At 39.3% G+C, this 20,995-nt stretch overlaps 1 protein-coding gene across 3 annotated transcripts in view; it reads left to right on the top strand.

The window, feature by feature from the left end:
* Window positions 1-20,995, top strand: part of thsd4 (thrombospondin type 1 domain containing 4) — a 32,655-nt gene that overhangs the window by 7,285 nt on the left and 4,375 nt on the right. For all 3 annotated transcript variants that reach the window (XM_088993049.1, XM_088993048.1, XM_088993051.1), the window contains exons 7-15: window positions 915-1,051; window positions 11,874-12,078; window positions 15,557-15,732; window positions 15,817-16,066; window positions 16,921-17,050; window positions 18,335-18,539; window positions 18,617-18,790; window positions 20,063-20,236; window positions 20,313-20,492. In XM_088993049.1, the coding sequence (XP_088849175.1) occupies window positions 915-1,051; window positions 11,874-12,078; window positions 15,557-15,732; window positions 15,817-16,066; window positions 16,921-17,050; window positions 18,335-18,539; window positions 18,617-18,790; window positions 20,063-20,236; window positions 20,313-20,492 (1,631 nt within the window). The remainder of the gene's footprint in view (window positions 1-914; window positions 1,052-11,873; window positions 12,079-15,556; window positions 15,733-15,816; window positions 16,067-16,920; window positions 17,051-18,334; window positions 18,540-18,616; window positions 18,791-20,062; window positions 20,237-20,312; window positions 20,493-20,995) is intronic.

Genomic DNA, 20,995 nt, shown 5'->3' with positions numbered 1-20,995 from the left:
GCAAAAATATCTGTAAAAAATCTGTGAAGACGATCGACGTGTGCACTCAGTGAAAGGGGGTGTGGAAAGGTGGGCCGGCTGTGGCGCTGTTCGGTCGTGTGCTTTGGTGTTCTTCCGCAGAAGATTACTCCGCAGGCCATGGTGGGGCGGCGCTCCATGTGTATCCCGAAAAGTAGTGCGTATTCCAAGGTTTAATTTTCATAAATTTAATGTTCGTAAACCGAAAAATTCATAAAGCAAGGTGTTCGTAAACCGAGGCCCCACTGTATCACAATGTGAAAAAAAAACAACCAAACTTAAACAACACAGGAATGTGCTAATGTGATAATCACGTATCGTAATAGTTGTGAAACGTCCACTATTTTGCAACAAATTGGGGCCAAGCAATACGTGAACATGTGCAAATACGGTACTTGACCCTGTAAAGTGGTTTGTGATTGCAGAAAGAAGTATTAGATGTCGACAAAATACTTAGTAGTATGTTCACAAGCATGGATCCACGTCACAGTACAGTGCAGAATAGATTTCTGTATATTTTTTTGTGGATTTACAGCAGCGTCTTACACTTTTTCATCATCATTTAAAGAATAAATTCATCCATAGCTTGTAAATCATTGACGCCAGCAAAGGCTGAAACACCAACATTTCCACTAGATGGCGCCAAAATAACACTTGTTTTGTAGGCCTGACAGTATTCAACATTTTTCCAGCATTCGACTTGAACATTTTCCCAAATCCCTGTCCTAGCTGTGCATTATTTTCCCTTTCACGTTTTGTGAGCACAAAAAAAGAAGAAAACCAAAGACGACTTCCATAAATATGAAATTTTATATGGTAAAATTATAAATATTTTTGTTAAGGCTCAATTGCCGCCCAGACTCGATTTCAAATGTCAATTGTCCATGTTCTTTTAGTTGCGGGGAACCAGGATTGTGAGCTCAACTGTCGAGCTGCTGGCTTTCGGTTCTACGTTCGACTATCTGACAAGGTGATTGATGGCACGACATGCGGACCAGATAATTCTTCTGTGTGTGTAGCAGGAAAATGCATGGTAAGATCACCTGAATTTATTATTATTAGTATTATTATTATTATTATTACTATTACTATGACTATTACTATGATTATTATTATTACTATTATTACAATTACGATTACGATTAGTCATACGATTACTCATACGATTACTCTTACTATTACGAATACTATTACTAATAATAATAATAATACATTTCATTTATAAGCGCCTTTCAAAACTCTCAAGGTCACTTTACATTCACAGGATCAGTTTATCTGTGCGTGAGCAGCGGCAGCCACATGCGCCAGCGTTCACTCAACCTGGAATAACTCAGATTGAAAGTTAGCTAGCTGGCTAATAGCCAGTTAGATAGCTAATAGATAGCCAGTTACAAAGCCAGATAGCTAATAGATAGCCAGCTCAATAGCTAATAGCTAGCATATAGATAACAAATACTATTACTATTAATATTATTGTTATTATTACTGTTACTATTATTACTATTATTATTCTTACTATTATTACTATTATTATTCTTACTATTAATATTATTGTTATTAGTGTTACTATTACTGACTATTACTACTATTATTAATATTATTACTATTCTTATTCTTCCTCTTCTTCCTCCTCTTCTTCCTCTACTTCTTATTATTGTTGTTATTATGATTATTCTTGTTCTTATTCTTCTTATTTTTGTCATTCTTCTTCTTATTATAATTATTATTGTTCTTCTTGTTCTTGTAATTATTATTATTATTATTATTATTATTATTATTATTATTATTGGTCACGATCTGAAACGGGTTCGACATGGCGTTAAAAATCAAGGTGCTTACGATGAGGTGACGATTGTGGCCACAAGGGGGCAGTATAGTTATAGATGGAGAGTAGCTGAGATCGAAAACAAATTGAGAGTGTTTCAATCCAAGTGGCGAGAACACACTTGCCAAATTTGGCCCTAACAAAATGACAACACGAAGCCGTAACATCCTGCACAATCTTCACACTGATTCTTATTTTCCCCTCATCATTCCTTTGAATTCTCTCAGCTGCTTGAGCCATGCTGTTCGGAAACATCCCCCCATTGACTAACGATAACCTCAAAACATCTGTTGGAATGTGACTCGCAACTGTTTGGCTCATTTGAAATCCAACACTAAACTTTAATTGTTTTCTTTGAAGGGACACTTAGGGTAGCTAGACAAAAGGGAGTGAATGGAAAGTATCATAAATCCAGAATTAAGGTACAGCAACTAGCTAAAATAATGTTTGTTTGATGTCATGAGCCCGACGCAGTCTGCCTCGCGACAAATGACGCAACCAAGAAAACAATGGAGCAGTCTACCTGACTGTGATGCCTTTCTGTAAAATGATAAAGGGGGGAAAAAACAAACGAGTCCTCATCTCGGCCTTGCGAGTTTGTCTGTTACTCTGTCTGCCTGTTTGCCTGTCTGTCTGTCTAGCTATCTAGCTATCAATCGAGCTATCTATCTAGCTATGTAGCTAGATATTATCAAGCTATCTATCTTGCTATCTAGCTAGCTCTCTCTCTCCCTCTCTCTCTTTCTTTCTCTCTTTATTTCTATATCTCTGTCTTTCTAGGTGGCTATCTATCTAGCTAGGTATCTAGCTATCTAGCTATTGTGCTATCTTGCTATATAGCTATCTAGCTAGCTCTCTCTCTCTTTTTCAGTTTTTCTTTGTTTCTTTCTTTGTTTCTTTCTTTCTTTCTTTCTTTCTTTCTTTCTTTCTTTCTTTCTTTCTTTCTTTCTCTCGCTCTTTCTTTCTTTCTTTCTTTCTTTCTTTCTTTCTTTCTTTCTTTCTCTCTTTATTTCTCTCTTTCTCTCTTTATTTCTATATCTCTGTCTTTCTAGGTGGCTATCTATCTATCTAGGTATCTAGCTATCTAGCTATTGTGCTATCTTGCTATATAGCTATCTAGCTAGCTCTCTCTCTCTTTTTCTGTTTCTTTCTTTCTTTCTTTCTTTCTTTCTTTCTTTCTTTCTTTCTTTCTTTCTTTCTTTCTTTCTTTCTCTTTCTTTCTTTCTTTCTTTCTTTCTTTCTTTCTTTCTTTCTTTCTTTCTTTCTTTCTTTCTTTCTTTCTTTCTTTCTCTCGCTCTTTCTGTCTGTCTTTCTTTCTTTCTTTCTTTCTTTCTTTCTTTCTTTCTTTCTTTCTTTCTTTCTTTCTTTCTTTCTTTCTCTCCTTCTCTCTTTATTTCTATATCTCTGTCTTTCTAGGTGGCTATCTATCTAGCTAGGTATCTAGCTATTGTGCTATCTTGCTATATAGCTATCTAGCTAGCTCTCTCTCTCTTTTTCAGTTTTTCTTTCTTTCTTTCTTTCTTTCTTTCTTTCTTTCTTTCTTTCTTTCTTTCTTTCTTTCTTTCTTTCTTTCTTTCTTTCTTTCTTTCTTTCTTTCTCTCGCTCTTTCTGTCTGTCTTTCTTTCTTTCTTTCTTTCTTTCTTTCTTTCTTTCTTTCTTTCTTTCTTTCTTTCTTTCTTTCTTTCTTTCTTTCTCTCCTTCTCTCTTTATTTCTATATCTCTGTCTTTCTAGGTGGCTATCTATCTAGCTAGGTATCTAGCTATCTAGCTATTGTGCTATCTTGCTATATAGCTATCTAGCTAGCTCTCTCTCTCTTTTTCTGTTTCTTTCATTCTTTCTTTCTTTCTTTCTTTCTTTCTTTCTTTCTTTCTTTCTCTCGCTCTTTCTGTCTGTCTTTCTTTCTTTCTTTCTTTCGCTCTTTCGCTCTTTCTGTCTTTCTCTCTCTCGCTCTTTCTGTCTTTCTCTCTCTCTTTCTTTCTTTCTTTCTTTCTTTCTTTCTTTTGCTCGTTCTTTTGCTCTTTCTTTCGCTCTTTCTTTCTTTCTTTCTTTCTTTCTTTCTTTCTTTCTTTCTTTCTTTCTTTCGCTCTTTCGCTCTTTCGCTCTTTCTGTCTTTCTCTCTCTCGCTCTTTCTGTCTTTCTCTCTTTCTGTCTTACTATCTAGCTATCTTGCAATCTTGCTATCGATCGTCTAAGAGAGATAGATTGATCTGTCTAATTCTAACCAGCCAGACCGCCCCCATCCATCCATCCATCCATCCATCCATCCATCCATCCATCCATCCATCTATCCATCTATCCATCCCATGTGTGAGGAATGACTCAGTCACTTCAAAACAGATTCAGAAAGAGAATCCAGTCACGCACGATACCTCACGATTACGAGGCTGTGGTTTTCCCATGCAAATAATTCTCGAAACGCCTCAGTGGGCTCCCAATTCTCCTTTAACCGTTCGCTCACTTCTAAAAAAGCCCCCGCAAACCCTCATCTCTCTCACCCCTCGTCTGCACCTCCCTCCCCGGCTCTCTTTTACAAGTGGGAACTCGTGAGGGATGGTCGGTGGTGTTTTGGGGACTTGAGAAAGTGCATTTTGTTATATTTTTGGGAGAATGCTGCCAATACTGAGCTTGCTGCTACTGGCGTGCCTCCACGTGCTGGGGAAGTCCAGGTCTCAGGTAGGACCTAGTTTTTGCGTTACCTGTCGGAAAGTTGGAAGAACTCAACCAACCTGTTGTGATGTTTCAGTTTACTTGCGTTAATTGTTAATTGAATGTCGGAGTAGCTTTCGTACAGGTTTCGTGGTTTAGTCCACAACCTGGACTGGATGGACTACAATGCCCTCACGGATTTTATGAAGGTGTAGAAGTGGAGGTTGCTTTTAAGGACTCCTTTAATCGATTGCAAACATTTATGCTTTCCTCTTCGGAACTATTTGAATCATATTCATCACTGAATGTGTAACAAGAAAGCATATTCTCCGAATCTGAAGCCATTATTTTGATTCTCGAGCAAGGCAAGACGTCTTGGTGTGACGTCACGAACTGGGGGCGGGACTTTCTGAAAAACCCCAATTCGCAGCTCAATTTTTTACAGTTTTAGCACACGTGAAGTCGTTTATTTATTGGTGTTTTGCATTTGACTAAAAATATCAGCTTGCGTGTTGTGGGTATTTTAGATGCTTTCAAGCGTTTTTTCTGATGTCAGTTAGGAAACAAAAAAAAATGCTGTCGGTTGTCCTTTAAGTCAAAGTCAAATTCAGCTTTATTGTCAAACATGCTAAGATGCATGACATACAACACAGATGAAATTAATGTCCTCTCGGACCCAGCGTGCAAGGCACTTACAAACATAATAAACACGAAAATTTTTTAAGCGTTGACGCCACGTCAAAAAATGTTGCTTCAAGATCACCAGCTATCCCGGCGTGTGGGCGTCACATACACAGTTAAACGCAAACTTCTACTTAAGTTGACTTCCAGATTCAGCATCCCGTCAAGTCATCACTATACATTCCTCGATGTTGGCTGGATATTCTCAAAAGAGAAAGTTTATAGCCTTTCCAGATGTTATGTCAAAGCTCGCAAGAAAACATTTGATGTTATTTGTGTTATTTGTGTAGAGTTCAATGCATCACAGCGGGTCCATAAAAAAAAAAAAAAAAATCGCCTTTCACCCCAAGCTTGGAAATAGGTTTAAAAGTATTGCACTGTGCCTTCATCCTGTTTTGTCTTCACAGCATCAACTGACCTTTTTTTGCCCCACTTGACGATTAGATTATTTTAATGTTCATTATTAAGACTTGCTGGCTGTGTATTCTGGTTCTATCCCAATAAATCCAAAGGAACCCAATGGAGTCGACGTCAATGCTAAAGTAAAACTACTTTGATGAATTAATTTTACTGTGGAGAAACAAATAAACTAAGGCCAAAGTTCCTTTAAAATAGATACCACAAATAAAACCAATTGATATAAAATAAATTAGAAGCAGAAGAAATAAATATGCATTAAAAGACTCAAGTCTTTCCTCAAATTAACAACACAAAGTCGGCCATTTTGTTTTGAATCAGCCATTTTGGGCAAATTCCGGTACTTGTTTTGAAGCCCAACAAACAAATAATTATTGGCTTCAGTACTTAAATACTAAAAGTAATCCTGCAAGCCACATGATTAAAATGCAAATCTTTGTTCGTCAGTGGTTCGAGATAAAAATAAATAAATAAATACATTTTCGATTGACCACAGCTGAGCTAATAGCTTTTGCTTTTGCTTTTTAAGTCATACTTTAGTCATTCTTAAAGCCCCATGAATATGCTTTTTCTCCAAGGCACAGAATCGTACGATACAAAATGCTAATGCTAACAAACAAGTGAAAGAACAAATCCAAGTCACGCTAACGTTAGCTGTGGTGTCCGTACTTAGCTACATGTTGTCATTGTTCTGTTTTCTTGTCGCTCCAAGTGTTGAAATAATCTTGAAAATACCCCACTTTTTCTGTATTTAATTGAAATTAATGTATTTTCAACATTATCCCCTACTTTAAATAAAGGTTCCTATTTTACGGACGTCCTTTGTAGTTTGGATTTTAATTAAACTAAAAACTTTACATTGACTGCTGGTATAATATGTTTGTTTCCAGGACTTTACACTATGTAAACCGCAAAGCTTGGTTGATGGTGGAATTTAGGTTTGCTGAGATAGGATTGCTTTAATCCTTCGTCTGAATGTCAAAGTGCTTAACTTTGCCATTATTGTTTCAAGAGTATATAAGCACCTGAGGCCCACGCGTCGACAAAACTGCAATACCTGATATGAATGCTAACAAGTAAATTCCTTAGCCAGTATCGTCCATTCTAATCATTCTAAACTTTTTTTTTGCCATTAATATTAAAGGGCAACCGATGTCTCCGGAAATTGTGTCCATAATTTGTAAAATGGCTTCAAATGACTTCTATTGAGCGTATTTTACAAAGATTCCACCGCATAAAGCTATATTTTACGTTTTAAGACTCGCGCTTAATATTCCGGAAGTCTTGTTTTGGAGTTGGTGACGAGTCCTCACCCTACGTCACTGAAGGAACGCCCCTGACCGAAAAAAGGACACATTGTAGCAGTCCTTCCATCACATCAATGCATTTTGCTGTACTTGTTTGGTCTTAAAACGTCGTGTTGCACCAAAAAGAGGCAGAAGAGGGCGACAAAGCTCCATGTAAGGAATTTATCAGCCTGTGGAAACGGGCTGATTAATTCCTCACACGGAGCTTGGTCGCCATTTTCTGCCTCTTTTTTGGTGATACATTTCCCCCCAATGTTGCCTCAAAATGGCACGGAATCAATTTTTTAATCGATTGCAAACATGTATGCTTTCCTTTTTAGAACTGTTTGAATCATATTCATAACTGGATGAGTAACAAGAAAGCATATTCTCCGAATATGAAGCCATTGTTTTGATTCTAGAGCAAGGCAAGATGTCTTGCCGTGACAACACGAACATGGGGGCGGGACCTTCTGAAACTGGCTACTTCCGGTTTCAAATTGAAGTACTTTTTACACACTTTAAGTCATTTTTATTGGTGTTTTGCATTTCACTAAAAATACCGTACTGCATGTTTTGGGTATTTTGGATGCTATAAAACGTTTTCCTAATGTCAGTTAGGAAACAAAAAAGTGGCGGCGGTTGTCCTTTAAATATCAATACCGTTTGGGATCAATATTTGGATCAAACTCCCGCATGGTACTAAGAGGTTCCGTGTGGGAAAAATACCAACAGGATTTAGTTTTAAGACCCTCTTCAATGCCCTTTCAACGATCACGTTGAAACGAAACATACGTTGTTTCACCGTGGTTTTACTCGAGAAAGCATTCAACTGGGCACCGATGAGCCAGAAAACAGAGAAAATGGGGGGGGGGGGGGATACAATGCATGCCTGTCAGCCTTTTAATGTTTTACACCGTTGCGCCCCGATCAACAAAAAATTGATACCCGCTCCAAAAGGTTTATAATTGCAGTTCAGTGCCACAAGATGGTGGCAAACAATTACTTTTATCTCACTGATACTTCTCAACTCACTTCAATATGTTGTACAGTGATACCTTGGTATACGAACTTAATTGGTTCCCAGAGTGTGTATCCCACAAATGAATTTCCCATAGGAAACCATTAAAATGAGAATAATCCGTTCCCATGTCCCCATAAAACATAATTTTCTACTTTCTAATTTTCTAAGCCTGAAAACTACAGAAAATATAACTTATTTTATGTATAATAAATGTGATATTGTATTACAATTGAAGAAATAAATGTACTGTATCTTAGTTTTATTGACCTTTGTGATGGTCGTTGGGCGGGTAAGAGAGGACAAAAATACTCAGCTGCCATTTTGTTATTAGAAGAATGGGCTCGTTCGCGAACGACACAGCACTCATAAAGGCAGCTCCGTGTACGAAAAACATTCGTATGCCAAAGTAAAGTTCGTATGCCAAGGTAAAATTTTCAGAAATGTAACATTCGTAAACCGAAAAGTTCGTAAGCCAAGGGGTTCGTAAACCGAGGTATCACTGTATAGCACTGAAGCAACTTACGAACAAATTCACCTTCCGAAATGCCGTTCGGAACGTATATTGTTCGTAAGTTGGGGAGTGTCTGTAACTCATTTATTGCCCTGATTCTGTGCTCCTTCTTGATAATATAAAAAATATGTTGAAGCGCTGCAAATTGAGTTCCTCCACATCAATCATATGCAAGCGAAGTAGTACTCACATTCTACTCAGATGTGTTATTTCTGCCGAATAGAGTGCCATGGCAGCCTGACATTAAAAACGGATTAAAAGCATACATCAGCATTCTTTTCACACACATGTTTGGCCATAATGAGCATTGCATTTGTAGCTAAGATAGACATATTAGCCAATTGTAACTCCTTCATTAAGGGCAAGTCATTAAATTACTAACTGGAGCGTAAAATATTAATTTTAATAAGCTGGTCGTACTGAATATCACTTTCAGTTTTGAAAACAGGGTTACTTTCTGATATAATGTTTGAAGCAATTCCTCCAGCGTTGGTGTGAGGTTGTCATTTAGAGGATACAGTGATACCTCGGTTTACGAACCCCCTTGGCTTACGAACTTTTCGGTTTACGAACGTTAAATTTATGAAAGTTTTACCATGGCATATGAACTATTTTTCGGGATACACACGGAGCTGCCACAATGAGTGATGTGTCGTTCACGAACGAGCCCGTTCTCCTAACAACAAAATGGCACCCGACTGTTTTTGTCCTCTATTCCCCGCCCCCAGTCGTCGGTTAAAGCCACGTGATTTGTCAAGAACGCAGCAGTGAGGGTAAGTGGTTTAAACATTAAAGAGACAGGCAGACGACAGAGATAGAGTTAGAAAATGGATCGAAAACATTGAAATTTGGACTCGTTTCAACTTTGATAGTTCAAAGGCACAGTGTAGATTGCAAGGTTAAAATTCCCATCAATCAGGCTCCACAAACAACCCGCACTAGTCATCAGTTCAATTTCAAATGAAAAGACAAGCAAGTGAACCAGCTATTAATGGTGTTTCTAGTGTGTCTGCTTGCATCTGTTGCTGTTGCAATATCACAACTTCCAAGCTGTACAACCCAGAGCTTCTTGAGACACTTGATGCAAAAAGCTATCCATTCCATCAAGCCATCAACGACCGTCACAAAGGTCAATAAAACCACTTTATTATATAGTACAGTTTATTGATTTAATTATAATGCCATAGCTAGCTTGCAATCGGGAAAGACATGCCCATTTCATGGTAAGATCAGAGCATTGTCATCAAATGGTGAGTATAGTTTTGGTTTTTTGATTTTTGCTGTGCTGATGACCATGTATTATTATTATTATTTCGTGTTTGGGAGCCTTTTACTGAGCGAGTTGCTTGTTCTGTAGCCACAAAGGAACATACGTCTTCTTGTGCCGGTCCCAAACCCGGATAAATACAGAGGGTTGTGTCAGGAAAGGCATCCGACGTAAATGCTGGGCCAAAACAAACATGCGTATCATACCTCTGAAGATGGAGGTTACTGATTCGTTGTGGCGACCCCTTGAAGGGAAAAGCCGAAAGGAAAAGAAGAAGACCATAGCACATTTATTATACAGAAAAAATAAGGTATATTTTCTGTAGTTTTAAATGCTTACAAAATTAGAAAGTAGACAATTATGTTTTATGGGAACCTGGGAAAGGATTATTCTCATTTTAATGGTTTCCTATGGGAAATTCATTTTTGGGATACACACTTTTCGCCTTACACACTCTGTCTGGGAACCAATTTAGTTCGGAAGCCAAGGTATCACTGTATTATTATTTTTTTTTACAAAGAGCCAAACAATGCACGTCTCGAATGTCGAATTCTTCAGCTGCTAAGCTACGACTCTTTCATGTCACGGTCACCAAAGTTGAAAAGTTGAGCCCATCTGTTTCAACATGATTTTCAGACTTTATGAGTCTTCCCGTCAGGCGCCACACATATTTTTACTTTCGTGGTTGAATGAGAATCATCGACGAGTCCAATTATGTATCCATAAATCAGTCCCCGTTTCCATAGAGATGCATTGTTGCCATCGGAGTAGCCGAGGATGACCTCGTGTCAACGTTTGTTTTACGGGGGAGTTTGACTACTGTGATGGTGTCGTGTGAGGTTTGATGGATTTTACGCTGACACGGTTGAGCCGTTTAATGGTCGTCATGTCACTAACAGCTATTCATTGCTGTATTTCTATTCTTTTTTTTCCACTGGGGACTTTTTATTTGTTGGATGATATGCTCATTGGAAGCGTTCAATAGAAACGGACTGACATGTCTTTTAGGTACAATGCAGTGTCACCGGGTATGACCTCAACTGTTTTGGTGCAAAGTGACGTGGCATCCCGCAATCGAATACAGTGATACCTCGGTTTACGAACCCCTTGGCTTACGAACCTTTTGGTTTACGAACGTTAAATTCATGAACATTTTACCTTGGCATCCGAACTATTTTTCGGGGTACACACGGAGCTGCCACATTGAGTGATGTGTTGTTCGTGAACGAGCCCGTTCTCTGACAACAAAATGGCAGCCGACTGTTTTTGTCCTCTATTCCCCACCCCCAGTCTTCGGTTAAGGCCATGTGATTCGTCAAGAACGCAGTAGTGAGGGGGAGTGGGGTTTACAGACAGAGAGAGAGTGAAGCCGTTCCCCAAAAAGAAAATGGCTGCTGACTTTTTTTGTCCTCTAGGTTAATATATCCCATCAATCAGGCTCCACAAACAACCCGCACAAGCCATCTGTGCACTCAATGCAAAAAGCTATCAACCCAGCTAAACAGAACACAATTGATGATGAACTAGGTAAAATTATCACCTAGAAAGCACCTACAAGGGATCATACCTCACGATGGCGAAAGAAGGTTACATTCCTCATCAAATGTTTAATGCTGATGAAACCGGTCACTCCATTCCATCAAGCCATCAACGACCATCACAAAGGTAAATAAAACAACTTTCTTATACCGTACAGTTTATCTATTCCATTATAATACCACAGCACATTTATTATATGTAAAATAAGGTATAGTTTTAAGGCTTATAAAATTAGAAAGTAGAAAATGATCTTTTATGGGGACCTGGGAACGGATTATTTTCATTTTAATGGTTTCCTATGGGAAATTAATTTTTGCGATACACACTTTTCGCCTTACACACTCTGTCTGGGAACCAATTAAGTTTGTAAGCCAAGGTATCACTGTAATTAGATGACACAACAACATCCTGACATTCTGTTTCACGCGGAGATCCTGCAAAGTCGTCTCATCAAAGCCTTAAAAGATGAAATGGAATTCGTCCTCCTTTGAGCCATCAGTGACATTAAATGACCTCAGCTCCAGTGTCTGTTGTGACAGAGCCGACTTCCCTTCTGTTGCCAGCTTATTCCATTCGTATGCAGCATAACAGCTTATGGCCTATTCACCATATTTGCTTTTAACTTTGGCCATTTTTTTTCTTTTGCTGCGCTTCACAGAACCCAGGCTGTGATGGCTTCCTGGGCTCCGGGAAGGTGATGGACAGGTGCGGCGTGTGCGGCGGCGACAACACTACCTGCCGGCTCGTTTCGAGAATCTTCCAACATTCGCTGACCAAGATTGGCTACCATAAGATCGCTGAGATTCCATCAGGAGCCACCAAGATCAACGTCACCGAGATGGCCAAGAGCCGCAATTACCTTGGTGAGAATTTAAAACAAGCACAAACAAACACATACACACACACACACACACACACACACACACACACACACACACACACACACACACACACACACACACACACACACACACACACACACACACACACACACACACACACACACACACACACACACACACACACACACACGCACGCACACGCACACACAAATGAAGTCAACCAATTTTAGGATATCATAGAAAATAAAGTGTTAAATATCATAAAAAGCCAAGGAAAAAGCTGTTTTTTTTTCTCCTGGTAATATTTTTTTGTGGCTCTATTGGTGTAACCACATTCTGATTCAGGTTACGTTTGCGGAACATTAATTAAGCAGGCAAAAAAAAAAGACGTTTTTTTTACCATCTCTTGGGGCGGGCGGCCCTTTTGGCCACTTACTATCCACTTGAAAGGACAACCAACACCATTTTTTTGTTTCCTAACTGACATCAGAAAAAACATTTTGGAGCATCTAAAATACCCAAAACACACAGGCTGATATTTTTAGTCAAATGCAAAACACCAATCGAAATGAGTTAAAGTGTCCCAAAACTACTTCAAAATGACCCCGGAAATGGCGAGTTTCAGAAGGCCCCGCCCCCTTGTTCGTGACGTCACGCCAGGACGTCTTGCCTTGCTCTAGAATCAAAACAATGGCTTCAGATTCGGAGAATATGCTTTCTTGTTACTCATCCAGTTATGAATATGATTCAAATAGTTCTGAAGAGGAAAGCATAAATGTTTGCAATCGATTAAAGAAGTCCTTCCATATCAATTCGAGCTGTCAGGACTCCAATGTAGCGTCGCAGAAAATGCACAAGATGGCGCCCAAGCTCTGGTGGAAATGGGCTGATTTGTCTGCTGGGAATTTGTGTCAACCAGTATGAAATAGTAGTCTTGGTGCAACACACAATGATTCACCATCGTGTTATTTATGTGTTTTCCTTCTAATTTCGCCATCAACACGAAGGTTTCAGGCCAAACAAAGTACCCAAAGTTTATTGTGTGTCGCTTTTATCGGTCAGGGGCGTTCCTCACGTGACGTCACGTCAGGAATCGTCACCAACTCAAAAACAAGACTTCCTGTATATTCAGCGCAAGACATAAAACGTAAAATATAGCTATATGCGGTGGAATCTTTGTAAAATACGCTCAGTAGAAGTCATTTGAAGCGATCTTACAAATTATGGACACAACTTGTCCGGAGGCGTCGGTTGTCCTTTAAAGTGACATCACGGCTCACCTGTTTTCTGAGTTTTGGTCATGTGACATTCTCAAGCTGAGTCATGACTTGCTTTGATAAACCGATAGTCCGTTTCATGTTTTCAACTGTTTTTCAACATTTTCTCAGGCAGCAATTGAAATGTCATTTAATGAGAGCCAGAACCCAGTTTAATTGTAAAACTCTAAAAACGACACCGCGACCCCCTCCTTCGATGAAAGTGCACACTTTAAATAAGAGATCCCTTCAACCACAAGTCTTAACCACTCCTTTTTTTCCCCGTTTTTTTTTTAATGACGTTCGAAAGTTTTTTGTGAATCAGAATCTACAAATTAAAAGGTTTCTATCATGCGAGTTCACTAGAGCAGGCTGGACGCATTGCGATTTTATTATAAAAGCGAGACGAAGCAACATGTGGCTCTTTCAAGTACACAGTGACATGTTAGTGATGATGTGATGAAGTTTGTAAACTTTGGTGTCACGAAATATACAACAACCAGGTTTAAAATGGATTTTTCATAATAATAATAATACATTTCCTTTTAAGTGCCTTTCGAAGCTCTCAAGGACACTCTACAGCACAGGTGTCAAAGTCAAGGCCCGCGGGCCAAATCCGGTCCGCCGCATCATTTTTTTTTCGGCCCGCGAGAGCAAATCAAACTTGTTAAATTCCATGATGATTGCTAAAATCAGCCAAAATTTCATATTTTTGGATGTCAACCACAATAAAAGTCATTATTCTTGACTTCAGATTTGAAAACGAGTTATTCATTAATTTGATGTGTGCTCTATATGTAATATTTGAAGGGATTTAAACATTCTAATGGGTTCCCCAAATTCATAATGGCCCTTGAGAGGAAACCATAACTACAATGTGGCCCGTGGCAAAAAATGACTTTGACACCCCTGCTCTACAGTCACAGACAAGCATAGGTTCTATAATCACAAATAGAATACTATAAATAAAATACAGTTATAAATAGAAACAAGAGAAAGAGCTACACAGAAAATGCGAAATCAACGAAATAACTAAATAAACACATCCCACGTATTCCCTCTGAGGGTCTCTTTTTTTCTTTTGAGGGGGGCCCTACTGTGCTTGCACTCGATCCAAACAGTCTTTTACAAGTCTAAAGTTACCCTCTTAATGGATTTCTAATGTTCTCTTTTCCTTAATCCACTGAGCCTTGTGGCCAAAAAGGTCTGCCAGTGAAACAGGATTGTGTGAGCTTTTCAAAGTTAGTCACGTACACCTCTGAAGTTGTGTCATTCAGCATCTGACTAATTTTTTCCCTCGGAATAAAAGTCCCCGATGCTGCGCGTATGGATTTTTCTTTGGCTATTTTTCTGTGACACTTAAGTTCAAAGAAAGAAGGAACATTCTCAGAATGTGATGATAAAGGACAACCGACACCTCCGGACAAGTTGTGTCCATAATTTGTAAAATCACGTCAAATGACTTCTACTGAGCGTATTTTACAAAGATTCCACCGCATATAGCTATATTTTACGTTTTAAGACTCGCGCTGAATATTCCAGAAGTCTTGTTTTTGAGTTGGTGACGAGTCCTCACCCTACGTCACTGAAGGAACACCCCTGACCGAAAAAAGGACACATTGTAGCAGTCCTTCCATCACGTTTTCGAGATGATGACGATTCCTGAAGTGACATCACATTAGGAATGCCCGTGACCGACAAAGCGACGCGCAATGCATTCTGGGTACTTTTTTTTTCATCTGAACACACCATGTTGATCGCGAAATTAGAAGGAAAACTACATAAATAACGCAATTGTGAATTGTTGTGTGTCGCAGTCAATTGCGGTACCACGCATAAAGAACGTGTAAGTTTACACAGATTTCCAGCAGACAAATCCGCCCATTTCAAATGGAGCTTGGGCGCCATCTTGTGTATTTTCTGGGCGCTACATTGGAGTGCAGATGGCTCGAATTGATACGGAAGGATGGCAAACATTTATGCTTTCTTCTTCAGAACTAGTTATCGGGGTCTGGAGTTATCTGAGCTTGAAATGAATGGGGGTGGCTGTAAAAAAGGCCAATGCTGCCCCTTCGTGCGAAGGAAAACATTAGCAGAGGTCTGATCAGCACTTTATCAGCACCCCTCTGCGTGAAAAAACAAAACCCGAACAAATTGGGGAATACGCTGAACGTCATGCTTTTCAATTCTCAAAGAAATTCAGGAATGGCAGGGAATGAGTTAATTGCTGTGTTTCCTTGCAGCGCTCCAAAGCCGTTCTGGACGGTCCATCGTCAACGGCAACTGGGCGATTGACCGGCCGGGCAAGTATGAGGGCGCGGGTACGATGTTCACTTACCGCCGTCCCAATGAGATCAGCAGCACCGCTGGGGAGTCCCTCCTCGCCGAGGGGCCCACCAATGAGATCCTGGACATTTACGTGAGTTCAAAACGTCATTGCAGAGATGCTATTTCCATTCGTGTGTATTTTTAATGGAGGTACAGTCATTGTCCCTTTCCCCAGTTGATCTTCCAACAGCCCAATCCAGGGGTTCACTATGAATACGTGGTTGCCTCTGAGACATCGCAAGGTAAACCAGATCCTGAGAACCAGCAGCAATTGGGGCACGACGAATCCCAGCAGGGCAACTACGACCCGACCGGCGAGGGGAGGTACCCGCCTCATCGTCACGACAACCAGTTGCCACGCCGCCAACGGGAATACGGCTGGAAGATGGCCGCCGCCAGCGAGTGCAGTGCTTCCTGTGGTAAAGGTGAGATGACTCTTCGTATTAAAGGACAAGATGCATTTTACAAAGATTTCACCGCATATAGCTCTATTTTACATTTTAAGACTCGCGCTGAATATTCGGGAAGTCTTGTTTTCGAGTTGGTGACGATGCCTGACGTGACGTCACGGAGGGAACGCCCCCGCTCGAGAAAGCGACACACAATGCATTTTGGGTACTTCGTTTGGTCTGAAAACATCGTGTTGATTGCGAAATTAGAAGGAAAACTACATAAATAACGCCATGGTGAATCGTTGTGTGTCGCAGCCAATTGCGTTAACACGAATAAAGAATGTGTAAATTTACAAAAATTCCCAGGGGACAAATCAGCCATTTCCAACGGAGCTTGTGCGCCATCTTGTGCATTTTCTGGGCCGCTACAATGGAGTCCAGACGGCTCGAATTGATACGGAAGGACTTCTTTAATCAATTTCAAACATTTATGCTTTCCTCTTCAGAACTATTTGAATCATAATCATAACTGGATGAGTAACAAGAAAAGCATATTCTCCGAATCTGAACTCCGTGGTGGCCATTGTTTTGATTCTGGAGCAAGGCAAGACGTCCTGGCGTGATGTCACGAACCGGGGGCCGCACTTTCTGAAAATCCCGAGTTCCGATGTCATTTTGTGGCAGTTTTGGGACACTTTAAGTCATTTTTATTGGTGTTTTGCATTTGACTAAAAATATCAGCCTGCGTGTTTTGGGTATTTTAGATGCTATAAAACGTTTTTCTGATGTCAGTTAGGAAACAAAAAAAAATGGTGTCGGTTGTCCTTTAATGGTGTCATCAAGGGTGGACCTTCTCTATCATTGTTTCTGTTACCTGCCATTTGTAGGTTTCAGGTATCCCATCTTTCACTGCATACACCGGTTAAAGCAGATCAACGTCCAGGACGCTTTGTGCGACAGCAGCAGTAAACCAGTGCCGCAGGAGGAAGCGTGCAACCTGCAAGTCTGTCCTGCATTGTGAGTTCATTTGTGTCAGTTTGTTTGCATTGTTCCATTTTTATTCTGTACATACAATATCACATTTAGAATAATAAATGTATAAATGTATTTAATTTGGTGAACAATAATAACTACATATACATACTTTTTAACTTGTATGATGAATGTTATCTTAAAAACAAAATGCAAACAATATATCACATTTTAATTTGTAATTTGTTTTTCTCCCTTTTTAAAAATGTATATATTTATATATATTTATATTTATTTATAAATGAATACGTACATAAAATAGAATTATATGTAGAAATTAATACTTTATATATATATATATATATATATGTGTGTATGTGTGTGTGTGTGTATGTATTTATGTGTGTGTGTGTGTATATGTATAGATAGATATATTTACATACATATATTTATTGATTTATCATATATAGTAAATAGAATATATTTTTCATACATTTTATAATGTACATCCTGTATAGTATATATAATATATATTATTGATTAATTTATCTCAATAAATAATATGTAGTATGTATACTGTGGAGAATATATATTATAAAGGTAATGAAAAAAAAAAAAATATATATATATATACAGTAATACCTCGGTTTTCGACCATAATCCGTTTCAGAAACCTGTTCGAAAACCGAAACAGCACTTTCCATTAAAATCAATGTAAAAAATCAGAATCCGTTCAAAGTCTAGAAAATAACTTTTTAATTATTTCATCGCATAAACCGGATAATAACTTAATACTAGAGCAGGTAATGTAAAATTCTATAAAAACACTTTTATTTTTAACAATTTTGAACATCAATATCAACATCTGTACATAAAAATCTCTCTATCTTTCTGCCACGGGGCGTGTTGGCACCTATCCCAGCTGTCTTTGGGCAAACACAGGGCATACTAACTTTTCAAATCATCCTCTGCTTGCTTTAAAATCATACTATTCAGGAGATCTTAACCAAATATGTCAGCATTTTAGCAAAAATAAAACAACAACAATATTAATGCGTCAGTCACAATGAGGAAGACGTGACGTATAAGGAAGTGACATATAAGGAAGTGGAGGATAGTCGAGTGATGCATTCAGATGCACTCAGTTTGGTTGAGAACCAAATTTCGGTTGTATACCGGGGCATAAAAAAAAAATGACATTTTTGGTTGAAAACCGAATGGGATGCGAACCGAGACGTTCGAGAACCCAGGTTTGATTGTATATCGGTCTATTCTAGAATTGAATAAAGCAGAATTTGTAGTTTCTAATTGATTTTTACCTTTTTTCAGCTGGGACATCGGCGAGTGGTCGGAATGCAGCAAGTCGTGCGGTCTGGGCACGCAACAGCGTCAGGTCTTGTGTCGCCAAACCTACGCCAACCGCACCCATAACGTGCACGTCAGCCGTTGCGGACACCTGCAACGACCCGAGACCTCAAGCACGTGCCAGACTAAGATCTGCAGCGAGTGGTATATTCGTTCAGAGTGGAGTGCTGTGAGTGTCGGCTGTCAATCATGGCAAGGATGATTGATTGCATGTTTCATTCACGCTGGCAATTTTTGTCTCCGCAGTGCTCGGTGCCATGCGGGCTGGGCCAGAGGTGGCGGGACGTTCGCTGCGTGAGCAACACGGGCGACAACGTCCCCGACGCGGAGTGTAACATGAACCTGAGGCCGGTCCACATGGAGAACTGCGACATGGGCGCCTGCGCCAAGAGCTGGTTCTACACAGATTGGGGCACCAAGGTATCTCACACATGCAACCAGCTTTTTAGTTCACACTGATTCGTCCTCTTCATCCTGATTCGTTTAAAATAAATACAAATGTCCCATTTCCAATGTGAAATGGAAAGAAACCCCTCTGACCCTTATGAAAACACATTCTGGAAAACATCTGCTTGTGTGAGTGATGAATTCACAATGCATTTACAGTCGATATTATTCAGCTGTACTTGCAATGCAATTTGATTGACTTAAGGATAATACTTGGCCAACTATATGAAAGTTTCCGTCCTATTGTGAGCCAAGCTTCATCGTTTTGCATGCTTTATTCATTCCAATCAATGTACCAGATTTTCTGGAATATAAGGCGCAACTTCAATGAATGGCATATTTAAAAACCTTTTCTATACATAAGGTGCACCGCATTATAAGGGGCACTTTCAATGAATGACATTTTAAATAATCATAATAAATAATACATTACACGTTAAGCGCCTTTCAAAGCTTTCAAGGACACTTTACAGTCACAGACGAGCATATATACTATAATAAATAAAATACAATCACAAATAGAATGCAATAAATAAAATACATTTATAAATAGAAACAAGAGGGAGAGCGACACAGAAAATGCAATTTTAAATAGGTGGGTTTTGAGATGGGATTTGAAGGTGGGAAGAGAATAGATTTTTATATTTATATATATATATATATATTTCAACATAAAAATGACATTAACAGATGTTTTATTTATTGTGGTCACTATGAAAGCGTATGGGATGTAAAGAATCTGATTTATTTATTTATTCAAATTTTTTTGTTTTTTTTTTGGTCATAAATTTTGTTTTGTGTTTTTGGGAGGGAAACATTTTTTGTTGTTTTGCAAAAAAAATATTAAAATTATTCAATCATTAAAATTTCTTCACTTGAAGGAAAACCGACACCATTTTATTGTTTCCTAACTGACATCAGAAAAACGTTTTATAGCATGTAAAATACCCAAAACACGCAGCTGTTAATTATAATTATCATTATCATTATCATTATCATTATCATTATCAAACCCACTTGTTTAAAATTGCTTTCAATGTATAGTTCTATCTGCTATTTTATTATGTATCATTTTACTTATGGTTTTATTGTTATGTGCTTTGTTTTATTGTTTTTATTGTACAGTGTCCTTGGGTGTTTTGAAAGGCGCTTGAAATAAAATGTATTATTATTATTATTATTATTATTATTATTATTATTATTATTATTATTATAAATACAAATAAACACCAACTTTTCTTGTAGTGTTCTGCAGATTGCGGGATGGGCGTACGAACGCGAGACGTCTTGTGCTTGACCAATCACATCAGCAGCCTCCCACTGGAGGGTTGCGCCAACGAGCGCCCTCCCGACTCTCAGGTGTGCGACACGGGCCCTTGCGACAACACCATGGAGTGGTTCACCGGCCCTTGGAGCCAGGTACAAACACTCACTGAGGACAAATACGTGACTTTTCAAGCAACGGTAACGTCGCATGTGATTGGTCTGCTGCCAGTGTTCCGCAGAGTGCGGCGTGGGTAAGCAAGAACGGGCGGTGGTGTGTCTCATGAGGTCTCGAGACACGGTTGCCGTGGCGCCACAGTACGAGTGCTCGTCGCTGGAACGACCGCTCGGCCAGCAGAGCTGCAACGTAAAAGCGTGCGGGGCAAAGTGGTACTACACTGACTGGAGCGCTGTGAGTGATGCATTCCTTGTGTTATCATCACATCACATCAGCATACATTGAAGGATGCCACTTCACTTAAAGGACAACCGACACCACCAGACAAGTTGCGTCCATAATTTGTAAAATCACTTCAAATGACTTCTACTGAGCGTATTTTACAAATATTCCACCGCATATAGCTATATTTTACGTTTTAAGACTCGCACTGAATATTCAGGAAGTCTTGTTTTTGAGTTGGTGACGAGTCCGTACGTGACGTCACTAAAGGAACGCCCCCTGACCGTAAAAAAGACGCATTGTAGCGGTCCTTTCATCACGTCAATGTATTTTGCTCGACTTGTTTGGTCTGGGGACCTCGTGTTGCACCCAAAAGCCGTCAGAAGGCCAGAAGAGGGCGTCCAAGCGCCATATAAGGAATTTATCAGCCTGTGGAAATGGAGGTGGCCACAGGAGCTCGCTATTTTGTGCCTCTTTTTTTGGGTGAGAGATTTTCCCCCAATGTTGCCTCAAAA

The sequence above is a fragment of the Hippocampus bargibanti genome, linkage group LG03 (genome assembly GCF_051943395.1).
Source record: "Hippocampus bargibanti isolate YZ-2025 linkage group LG03, ASM5194339v1, whole genome shotgun sequence".
NCBI classification, from domain to species: Eukaryota; Metazoa; Chordata; class Actinopteri; order Syngnathiformes; family Syngnathidae; genus Hippocampus; species Hippocampus bargibanti.
This window is presented reverse-complemented; position numbering and strand designations above follow the sequence as displayed.